Raw genomic sequence first — 12,675 nt, 5'->3', positions numbered from 1 at the left:
AATTATTATTTCACTTATCAAATATTAATATGAATCTATTTACTATTTTATTAGTAAAAGGTAACACATAGCAGGTTATAAAAATGTTTTTTTTAATATTATTTGCAAAAAAATAAAGAAATGAGAAATGAGTATCAATCGGATCCGGATAATCCGTTTTCTGATCTGATTTAAGAAGATATCCGAATATCCGGTTAAACCGGAACCGGAACTGGAATAGAATTTTAGTGATCCGAAAAACCGAATATCCTAATTTATAACCGGACCGGATATCTGATTATGCTCACCCCTAGATGAAACATATGAGCCCCTTTTTCTATATTTCTAAATTAAAAAAAACAATCATCACATATTTTATAGGTATATAATTATTTTATTGGCTTAATGACCTTTTAGCCCTTGAAGTTTGGGTGAAAGTTCCGATGCGGCATCAAAGTTTAAAAACGTACCTTTCGACCCTCAAAGTATCTTTGTCGTACCTTTTAGCCCTTTTTAAAAATACCGGTACATAACGGGATGGACAAAGTTGACATTTCACACGTGAGGGCTAAAAGGGGCATTAAACATTAAGGGTTAAAAGGAACATCTAATGTATTTAAATGTATTCTTTAGGGGTTAAAAGGAACAAGATGTATACTTTAAGGGTTAAAAGGTACGCCCAAACTTTACCCCGAACATGAATTGTCAAGTTTATCCCCCGATTTATACCGGTATTTTTAAAAAGGGCTAAAAAGTACGACAACGATACTTTGAGGGTCGAAAGGTACGTTTTTAAACTTCGAGGCCGCATCGGAACTTGCACCCATACTTCGAGGGCTAAAAGGTCATTAAGCCTATTTTATTTTATTTTATTAAGTATTCGAATTAATCCCGAACCCGAGAGGCCGAAACTCGGAAAAACCCGACGGATATATAGAATTTGGATATTTATTTTGATACCCGGACCTGGAACCGGACGACCTGATATCTAATGAATCGAAACTGGATGTCAAAAAATCCGATCCTATCCTTAGACGTGCTACAAGCCTGTGACTACCGTTTTAAGTGAAGGGAGAGATCAAACCCTAATTAGACCACACAAAGAACGGAGAACATTGTCTAATGGCTAGGCGGACGAAGAAGGCTAGATGTAAAGAAGAAGAAGATCGAATCAGCAAATTGCCCGATGAACTCATTCATCAAATAATGCGTTTCTTAGATGTACGATTAGTAGTTCAAACCAGCATTCTCTCGAAACGATGGAAGCTTCTCTGGACTACTCTCCCTTTTCTCAATTTCAATAGCTACGACAAATATTATTACCCTAACAAATTGGCCTTTTACAACACTCTCAAGAGAGTCTTCGCTGATCGAAACCATGAACATCAAATCCTGCAGCTCGATCTCCATCCTCCTCATGGCCTCACTGCACGGAAGCTGCAAAAGTACGTTAAATACGCCACTTCACACCACGTCGAACGAATGAATATTAGATCATATCGCTATTGTTCGTTATCTACTTTCGATTCGAGCTCGTTACGCGAACTTAAGCTTACGACGAATTTTGAAACTTCTAAGGTCATGGAATTAGATTGTTGGAGTTTACCTAGCTTAAACACTCTAAGTTTAAAATCATACAGTCATACGAAGAGTTGTCAGTTACCGATACTCTGTTTGACGTGTTTGCCTGGCTTGACGACTCTTGTTCTTAACCGATGTGTGTTGCCTGATTCTTTCAGTTTGCCTAATTTGAAGACGTTATGTCTAGAGTCATGTAATTTACCCGAAAAGGTGTGGGATTTTCCAGCTTTATTAACTCTGCAGCTTAGTAATGTGCATTTTCCTGTGGACTTTAGTGAATACATCCTTGCACTTGTCAGTCTACGGGATCTGGCAATAGATTTTGGTAATATTGATATAGGATGTAATTGTGAAATATCAAGCTCCCAGCTGGTGAATCTGAAAATCAGGGCCGTCTTGAATGATGCCAATGCAATTAAGGGGGAAATTGTGGTGTGGGCGCCGAAGCTCTGTAATTTTAGTGCTGTAGGGTTCTTTTGGACAACATTGAAAGGCTGTGATGAGTTGAAGAGAGTAAATATCAAATTTTGGGATCGAACTATGTACCCAAGCAAAAGGACGCCGTCATGGGTGTTGAAACTACATAGAGACCTGTTTGAGACGATGTTTTCAGAACTGGGAAGTGCTGAGATTCTTAGTGTCGACTTGGTGATCCTTCAGGTACCTTTATAATATTTAGGCTTCTTTTGTTTCAATATAACCCAACTCTATAATTATTAGTTCCCCTGTAACCCAAAATAACTTGTAGTTCACCTAAACTTGTAATTACTCTTAAAAGGGAATCAGTAGGGATCTTATGGTCTGTCAAAAGTTACGTAAGTCGTGCAGTACTTATAATTGCTCTCTAAAATAAGGGGTCCAGGTTATCAAGGAACCTGTGGTCAGCACAAGTTGCATAACACGATTATCAAACAGATTTTATGTACTTTCTAATTGCATAGTTTTGAACAAAACATTAGAAGTGTAATTCCTGGCTAGGAACTATAAATTATAGTTTACTTTCATGATACTATAACTAGTTATATCTGTAATCACAAAATTGACAAAATAAACCAAGCCTAAAATTATAGTTATGCTCCAACAATCATATAAACCATATTTGCAGTTTTTAGAAGCTGACTTTGAGTAATTGATTCATCATATGTAAAAACTGAATTTTTCGCTTGAAAAAATTCCCCTGTTAAGTATTTTAGTAACCAATTGAAGCATCACGTCTTCTTTTTAACTTCTGGGTTGATATTCTTCTCAAAAAATGTGTACTTGAGAAAAGAGTTCCTGAACTTTTGTATGTCTTTAATCGTTTATATTAGAGTTATTTGCAAATCTCATCTTCAACTTAGGGCCAAATGCACTTTAGTTACTATACTTTTGATAACTGTACTACACATCCCCCGACATCATATTATATAAGTATATCCATTTGTCATAAATGCAAATTGCAGACAAATGGTGGTTTACAGAAAAACAGATGGTTTCCTATATATGGGTTCCTGTCTAAGTTGTGTGCATTGCTTTAAATAGGCAACAATTATTTCGAGCTCTGTTGTTTAGAACTCTTTAACATAAGGGTGTAGAAATGTTGTACGTAGATAAATTCATTTATCTTGAAACAACAGTTTTAGACAAAGCATTGTCTAAGTCAGACAAATGTTTACTGAAAACTGATGTTCTAGTGAACATCACACAATATATTATAAATACCATTGTTGGAAGGAAAGTTAATAGACAATGCTTATTAACATTGTGAGATAGATCGTTTCATTCAACAGTTTTATCTTTTTCAAGAAGCATTAATGTATCTGCAACAACACAAACACCACCGCACTGTCCTTTTCGATTATCATCGCTCTCCTTGGTCCGTTGATTTTATAACCACTGAATGTAGGAACATACTTGTTAGGCTGCAATCCTCTTTATGTCATCGCCTATGTTATTATGGTCATCCAGCAATTCTGTTTCAATCAGTCCAGAAATAAATTAATTTAAAGTAATCATGTGATACAATTAAATACTATAATTATATCATTATAATATCATGTTTCAAACTTTCAATGTATACTCTTATATATAATCTAATATGTATGTTTTCATTGTTGCTAGGCATTATCTGAAATCTCAGAGATTCTTGACCAATTGTATTCTCCATTCTATAACATGAAGTATTTGAGGCTACCACGTGGATGCGAGGAATCCTATATATCTCGTTCTGTGAGACGATACTTGCTCGGCCGCTCTCCAAGTGCTACCATTGTTAAAACATAGTACCAGTTACTTATTGACATTTGACACATATACTATACACCTCAATTACTTGAGGTGTAGTCAATTGTTATTATTACAAAATACAGTTTATGTAGTTTATTTTTATCAGGACTGTTTATGTACGTAGTATTTAGTTGAAATATCTCGAAGAAATTTATCAGAAACAGACAAATTTCTTGAAGAAAAAAATCTCTTCTGCATGCATAATTCCTTTGGAATTTGGATTACTAGTTTATGATTTCTGTTTGATAGAGCCAGAGCAGCATTAAATTGTAGCTCTGTGGGTACTATGTATGCAGAAGAGATTTGTTTTCTTCAAGAAATTTGTCCGTTTCTGATAAATTTCTTCGAAATATTTTATCTAATAATTTGTCTATAAGAAAAAAAATTCTCGATATATTATAATGTTTACATAAAAAAAACTTGGAATTGAAATTTTTATTTTTACCAAACTAAGAATTTGGAATTAAAATTCTGAAATTCAAATCCGTGATTTAAAATTCTGGATTTCAAATGAAATTTATGTTTCCAAACAACACCTTAGTAATTTCCGATGTCGTGTTTGATATGCTTGTCTCCTTGACAACTCTCGGTCTTGAGAATTGTGAGTTACCTGAATTCTTCTGTCTGCCTTCTTTAACAACATTGTTTCTGGAATCTTGCATCTTGCCAGAAAGTATTTGGGATATTCCAGCTTCATTAAATCTTGAACTTAGCAGTGTGGTATTTCCTAAGAATATGAGTCATTACTCGTCTCTGGAATCTTGCTATAAATTTTGAAAGAGAGGATATAGGATGTTGTGTTATATCTAGTTCGCGATTGGTGAACCTGGAAATCAAGGCCCCTTTGAATAGTTCTAATGCATCCGCCTGGAGAATTGAGGTGTTGGAACCTACACTCTGCAACTTCAGTGCTATTGGCTTCTTTCCGATCACGTTGGAAGGACTGGAAGCCGGACCACGAGGTTAACTCTGAATTCACAGGCCTGCTTGATCACCTGATGAAAAGGTATCCAGGAACCTTTGAGCAGTTACCTACAGAAAACAAGAGAATGTTCAATTAAATTGTTGTTGTTTTCATTATCTACATTCAGCTCTTTGGCGTTGAAAGAACTCAATCTGACAATAAGATGCAATTGGAGAGTTAATTATGAATCAATACTTACCCAACTTGAAAACAATTGGAGATCTATGGGTAAGTTCTTTCATGATTTAGTGTTCAGTTACATAGATCCACAAGTAGGGTTTCAAGTTTAATTCAAATTTTAATTGCCTCTTGATCGTACCCTCTTAGATATAAAATACTGAATTAAAATTATATTAACAGTTTGATTACGCTTACTCTCTGCTCCCCTTTTCCATACAAATCACGTTCAATGTTCAATACAAATTATGTTCAATGTAGTTTTTGTCACCCTTTCATTAAACAGATCACGGCACCCAAAAGTATTTAATAGAGTTTTCCTGACTTTTTCGAGCGAAAACAAATTACACTCGTTGTATATTTATACTATTAGCATGTCAGGGATCAAAGAGCGAGTAGGCCAAAAATTATTCATGCAGGAATCAAATCGAAAGAAGGCTAAAGTAGAAGATCGAGATCGAATAAGCAAGTTGTCAGATGATGTGATTCATCAAATATTGTCTTACTTGGATGCTCGATTAGCGGTTCAAACCAGCATTCTCTCCAAGCGATGGAAGCTTGTATGGACTACTCTTCCGTTTCTCAATTTCTATGGATGTAACAAACATCGCGAGAAAAAGCTTTCGAACTTCTTATATTCTAACCTCATGAACCATGTTTTCTCTCGCCGAGACCATAAGTCTCGGTTACTCAAAGTCCAACTGTGTCCTAGTGATGGCCTTAATTTAAGTCTGATGAAAAAGTGCGTTAGGCAGGCAATTTCACATGATGTTGAATGTCTCCATGTTAAATCAGATCGGTATTGTTCATTATCTACGTTTAGCTCTGCCTCGTTAAAGGAACTGAATTTGACGATGAAACTTAAATCTGTTGATGTGATGGAATCACATTGTTGGAGTTTACCTCATCTGACAACTCTGACATTGAAGAGCAATGAATCTAATAAAATCTGCAAGGTTCCAGAATCATGTTTGATATGCCTGCCTGCTTTGACAACTCTGAGTCTTGAAAAGTGCGAGTTGCCTGAATTGTTTAGATTGCCATGTTTAACGTCACTTAGTCTGGAACAGTGCTCGTTGCCCAGAAAAGTTTGGGTTTTGCCAGCTTTGATAACTCTAGAGCTTATCAATATGGTTTTTCCTAAGAATATGAGTGACTACTTCCCTGCACTTTCCAGTTTAAGGAATCTCGTCATTGATTTTGGCAGACACTGTATTGGACGTCTTGTTATATCTAGTTCTCAATTGGTGAACCTAAAAATTAAGGTCAGCTACTGTGCTGTACATGTGCTTAAGGACAAAATTGTGGTGTTGGCACCAAAACTCTGCAATTTTGAAGCTAATGGTTTCTTTCGGATGGCATATGAAGGTCCCGAGTTGGAGACTGTAAGTATTAAGTTTTGGCATTGGTTCTGTTCGAAGGATTTGAGAGACTGCCAAGACGTGGTTGAAACTATGTTCTTGCAGCTGGGTAGCGCCAAGATTCTTAGTCTTGACAAGGAGACTATTCAGGTAACTTTATATTTAAATTACAGTTATCCAACAATTATTGGACAAAACATGTCTGCAGTTCAAACAATTGAGTCCTTATTACTAATCTTGTAACAATTTGTTTGCATCCATAACCAAAGTTAAGTAGCGTCTCTTCTTAGAGTGCTCTTCTTGCCAAGAACAAATGATCCAGAGAGATAGCTAATGACCAGTTGTGCAACAATGTGTGTTGAATCATTACTAGTTCACTTATAGCAAGGTTCAGTGGACCATATTGTGATGAAGTGTTTCTTGACTTCTCTAGGTACTATCTCAATACCCAGGCATTTTTGCACGTTTGCCTTGTCCCTTCTATAACTTAAAGTATTTGAAGCTACCACATGGATGCATAGAATCAAGTATATCTAGTGTTGTCAGGAACTACTTGCTCGGTGGTTCTCCTGGTGCCACCATTGTCAAACCAATGCCTCAGGTGTTTTATCACACACTCTACTCAATCACTTGGTGCACTATACTTGTCATATGTTCATAGAAAATTACACTTGAAAATTATAATTTTTAAAAATTTTCCTCAGATGATGCGAGCTGTTTCTCTGTCTGCTCAAAATTTGGTACAAGAAAAAGACTCGGAAACTCCAACCAAGAAGCTGACTGGTACTACAAGTACAACTAAAAGCACTGGCAAGGTGCAACAAAGTAAAGCTCCGGTTGCAGTGGAAAGCAATGCTCCGGCAACTACTTCAGGGGACAATAGTAATTTGATGTCATCGCGGGGCCATGAGATCAACCCTGAGTTTGTGCTTGACATGATCAAGAAACGACACCCTGAAACATTTAGGCAGTTGCCAACAAAAAACAAGAAAATCTGGACCGTGAAGCTGCAGACATTGTGCTTCTTGGTAAATGCCTATGCCAGAACCCCCAAAACTGAGGTCAACACTGAAATGCTGGCTGAGTATAGGGCTCTTTTTCTCGACATGCAGAGATGGGGATTCAATTTAAGTTGGCTAATGAGCCATCTGAACTATATTGAGCAGCTCTTTGTTTCTTGACTTTGCGAGCTTCATGCAATTGACTCTAGCATTGATGATGCCAAAAGAAAATTACAAAATTTAGAAAGCTCTCCAACTATCGGCACCAGCGTTGCTGTCACTGCTGGCTACATTGGAGGTGATGTACTGTAAAAAATTTAGGATTTTTAAGAAGTTGGAGTTAATCTAAGCTATGCCTCCGTCAAATTACTATTCTACTTTTTGTTCTTTTAATGAAATTATATTGACTCATGCCATGTAAATATTGAACACGGAGTAGTACAATTTGAAGGACAGAGTTCGCATTCAATACTAGTAACAGGCACAGCACATACATCTAGCTAAATGTTTTTTTGGACTACTGTGTATGTTTTTTTATTTAGAGAAAAAAATTTACAAGGTTAATTTGACTACTGTGTATGTTTTTTTTAGAGATAAAAATTTATAAGGTTAATTATATCAGAAATTAAAAAAACTCATAAACGTGAAAGAATATATCCTGAATTAAAACTGAATTAAAATTATATGGAAGGATTGATTGTGCTATGTCCAGGTGCAAATTGGTCAACCCCCGTTCTTGTTTTATTCGAATTAAAGTCATAAAATATTTGAATTCTATTCGGCGGTAATTAAGCAGAGTTATTAAAAATACTCTGTCAATTGAATTAAACTTTGACATTACTCGACTCGTTAGACTCATGAACATAATCGAGCTTCTATTAATTTTTATATATTAGTCAAATATTATTAAATATGTACTTTATATTTGAGTAAATTTTATATATTTGATTGAGTAGAACTCGAATGGAACTTATCAAATTCAAGCTTTTAATATCATCGAGTAAAATAAAATTGAATTGATCTTTCGAGCCGAGTTTGAGATTATTAAACTCATATGAAACCAAAAATTGTGACTTAGGGCTCATTTGATAACACCTTAACGAGAGGAATTATGTGACTCGTCCAGAATTTCTTTGATTAAGATCGTTTGATAAACTTTAAACAGGCTGGACGACAAAGAAAAACTTCTGAACCACATGACCTCATTTCCTCTCCCTCAGTCATCCAGCGGAGTGTCTAATAAAAAATCCACCTCAGTATGGCTCCCTCCGTTAATAATATATTCATCTGCTTCGTGATCAAATATTTATATATACTATATTACATGCTCTTTTGATGTGACTTTTTACAAGAATTTTTAGGAGGTTTGACCAAATATCTAAAATTATTTTTTTTCAATTTTTTTAAATAAAATATTTATATTGTTTTTTTATTTTTAAAAATATACATATAAATATTTACTATATGATCAAAACATCTAAAATTATGTTTAAATTAAAGGACTTATAAATTGGACCACAGAGAGTATCATTTAGTAGAATACATTAAATATTATTCATCATTCAGCTAAATTATAAAAAATATTAACAAACAACTTTTCTCATCCAGAAATAAAGATTAACCGATCATCCAGAAGTCTCAGTGATCCAGAAATGACTGTTCAGATTTAACAAATGACCCCTAAGTGAATTAACTCAGACACGATCCCGAACTATTTAATGGAACTCGAAAATATTAGACTCATCTTGGTTACCCATTAACTATCGGCCCCCCTCGTTTCTATGCAAAGTTTCTTTTATTGTCTCTGTAAATTTATTTGGCCTTTTCCAAGAATAAATAATCTGTCTACAGATATCAGCGCCCAAATTCAAAATGGTTCAAGTAGATTCTTTGAATTCCAAAGTACATGCCTGTACAGCTTCTCCGAGAGATAGATTACGCCTGTTAAATATGATAAACCAGAAGCCTTAGTTTTAGCAAGTTAGAGATCGAAGGCCAAAAATTATTCATGGAGGTTTCAAGTACAAAAGATAGGAAGAAGAAGGCTAGAATAGTAGATGAAGATAGAATAAGCAAGCTGTCAGATGATGTGATCCATGAGATACTGTCCTATTTGGATGCTCGGTTAGCAGTTCAAACCAGCGTTCTCTCGAAGCGATGGAAGCTTGTCTGGACTACTCTCCCTTTTCTCAATTTCAAAGAGTATAACATACATTACGAGGAGGAACTTCGTAACTTCATATATTCCAAGTTCATAACACATGTCTTCTCCAGGCGGAACCATAAATCTGGGATACTCAAACTCGACTTGTGTCGGACTAATGGCCTTCATTTACTGTCGCTGAGAAAGTATATTAGGTACGCAGTTTCACATGATGTTCAAAACCTTACTGTTGAATCAGAGCGTTATTGTCCGTTATCTTTGTTCAGCTCTAAGACCTTAAAAGAGCTTAATCTTACAATGCAATTTGAATCTGAGGATGTAATGGAAGCGAGTTGTTGGACTTTACCTAACTTAACTACCCTCCTTTTGAAGAGCAATATTCAATCTCGGATTTACAGAGGATCTAAGGTTCCCGAATTATGTTTGAGCCTGCCTGCCTTGAAAACTCTGGTTCTTAAAGAGTGTGAGTTGCCTGAATTGTTCACACTGCCAATGTTAACAACACTATGCCTGGAACGGTGCACTTTGCCCGAAAAAGTTTGGGATCTTCCAGCTTTACTAAGTCTACAGCTTAGTCGTATGGTCTTCCCTCAGAATATGAGTGACTACTTTCTCGCTCTTGCCAGTCTAAGGACTCTTGTCATAGATTTCTCCAAACGATATATAGGCCATCTTGTTATATCTAGTTCCCATTTGGTGAACCTAAAAATTAAGGTCAGCTTATATTCTGTAAGTGTACTTGAGCACAAAATTGTGGTATTGGCACCAAAACTGTGCAATTTTGAAGCTATTGGTTTCTTTCGGATGGTCTATGAAGGTTCTGCATTGGAGAATGCTAATATTAAATCTTGGGATCATCCATTTAGCTCGACGGACTTGAGACGCTATCAATATATGATTCAAACTATGTTCTCCCAGCTTAGTAGCGCCAAGATTCTTAGTCTTGACTCAGTGACCATTCAGGTAACTTTATATTTAAATTTGATTGTTATTCTGGAATTTGCATTACCTATATCTTTATGTTATTCAGTTGGCTTGCTCTTAAAATAATTCTCTAGCATATTCCCTCTCATAGTCTCATGTGTTGTGTTGATGACAGGATACAATATCTGAAAATTTTGCATATAAATATATCAAATTGGTCAAGAATGCAACAAAATGTGGAGTCTATAGGTTCAATATTTCACATGTTGTTTAACAGAAACCAATTTCATTCGTCATAAACTATATGTTGCTTGCTCTGCTACTCTATATCGGTCGTTTAAATATAACTATGACTCACAGGTATAGTAGAGAACAACTGCACACTATTCTGTAAACATAAAGCATAGTACAGAGTCCCAAATTTTGATGACATGCTGACTTAAGCGCGATACCACAGGGTAACTGCCAGAACTGATTTTGCATATTCACCCTCTAACCAATTACTCAACTAATCATGTAAAAAACAATATGCAATCTGTTTTCTGCATTAACAAAGTTAAGATTTGTCTCTTCTAAGATTGTTCTTCTTCCCCGAGAATAAATGGTCCAGTGTGATAGCTAAGACCAGTTTTGCTGACCATATGTGTTTAATCATTATTAGTATCACTTCTATAGGTACTTTCTCAAAACCCAGAGATTGTTGCACATTGGCATTGTCCATTCTATAACTTAAAGCATTTGAAGCTACCACGTGGATGTGAAGAATCAAGTGTATCTAATGCTGTCAGGAACTACTTCCTTGGTGGCTCTCCTGGTGCCAGCATTGTCAAACCAATGCCTCAGGTATTTTATTACACACACTACTTGTTGACTTGGTGCACTATTTATTACTTGTCTTATGTTCATTGAACATTACACTTGATTTAGCATTATTTTTTAATTTTATGAACTATGTATAATTAGTTCTTTTGAACTACTGGTTTTCGTGAGATATGGTTGCCAGGATATCCAAGGGTGGCTCTGTGGGTACTTAATGACCGTCATTGAGCTTGCCATATATTATTGTTGATTTGGATATACACGAGTCGTCCAGAAAAAATCTCCTTTTAAGAGAATGATTAGAGTTGGAAATTAAAGCCCGAATCTCAAAGTTAATGCTGGTATGGTAGATCTCACCGTAGTTTATCAATTTTTTTCAGGACAATGTCATTGCTCAAATGACACCAGCTATCTCTCTGTCTGCTTATAATGTGGTGCAAGAAAAAGCCTTGGAAACTCCTACCAAGAAGCTGATTGATATTGCAAATAATAGCATTGGCAAGGTGCAAAAGATTAAAGATCCAGTTGCAGTGGCAAGCAATGTTCCAGCAACTTCTGTAAGGGATTATAGTAATTTGGTGTTATGGCAGGGCCACGAGATTAACTCTGAGTTTGTAGGCTTGCTCGACCGGATTATGAAAAGTTACCCAGAAACCTTTAGGCACTTGACGACAAAAAACAAAAAAATTTGGACGATGAAGCTGAATACATTGTGCTCCTTAGTCAACAACTTTGCCAAAACCCCCAAAACTGAGGTAAATGCTGAGGTGCTCTCTGAGTATCGGGCTCTGTTTACTGACTTGCAGGGATGGGGATTCAAGTTAAATTGGCTGATAGACCATCTGAACTATATTGAACAGCTCTTACTTTCAAAGACTACACTTCACGAACTTCATGCAATTGACTCTCGCATTAATGATGCCAAAAGTAAATTACAGGATCTGCAGACTCTTCGTGTCGAGAGAATGACACATTCAGAAAGCTCTCCAACTAAGGGTACCAGCCTTGCGGTTCCTGCTGGCTACCTTGGAGATGATATACTGTAAGAACTAAAAAAGACCTTGATAGAATGTTACTGTAATCCTATGTTTGATCATCGGATTTCTATGTAATTTATGTAAGATATGCCTCTAGCAAATTTTAGCAACGCAGAAGCTGATGCTCAGGTTTTTAAATGGTTTGGTTTGATTTCTTTTTTGGTAATTAGAAAATTGAAAATTTTGGTTTAGGTATCAAAATTACTCTGACCATTAAGACAATATTTTACAAATAATATTTTCATAAATAAACTTAAATAGTTAAATATTTAAATGTCGTACATTAATCGGAGTGAATTTGGTTTTATAGTATTCTGTTAGGATTAGGTTTCTAGATTTTCAAAACCATTCAATCTTGTTTGGTTTAGACCTTTAAAACCGCTCAAACCGGTCAAGATTATTC

At 35.7% G+C, this 12,675-nt stretch overlaps 1 protein-coding gene across 1 annotated transcript; it reads left to right on the top strand.

Annotated features, from left to right (window-relative positions):
- The first annotated feature begins 1,092 nt into the window (after positions 1 to 1,092).
- Positions 1,093 to 3,930, top strand: LOC108198294 (F-box protein At5g03100-like). The gene is made up of 2 exons (XM_017366055.2): positions 1,093 to 2,220; positions 3,661 to 3,930. The coding sequence occupies exons 1-2, from the start codon at positions 1,102 to 1,104 to the stop codon at positions 3,820 to 3,822; spliced, it is 1,281 nt and encodes a 426-aa protein (XP_017221544.1). The 5' UTR covers positions 1,093 to 1,101; the 3' UTR covers positions 3,823 to 3,930.
- The last annotated feature ends 8,745 nt before the right edge of the window (positions 3,931 to 12,675 follow it).

The sequence above is a fragment of the Daucus carota genome, chromosome 8, assembly GCF_001625215.2.
Source record: "Daucus carota subsp. sativus chromosome 8, DH1 v3.0, whole genome shotgun sequence".
In the NCBI taxonomy this organism is placed as follows: Eukaryota; Viridiplantae; Streptophyta; class Magnoliopsida; order Apiales; family Apiaceae; genus Daucus; species Daucus carota.
The sequence above is the reverse complement of the archived record's forward strand: the minus strand, read 5'-3'. Positions and strand labels throughout refer to the sequence as shown.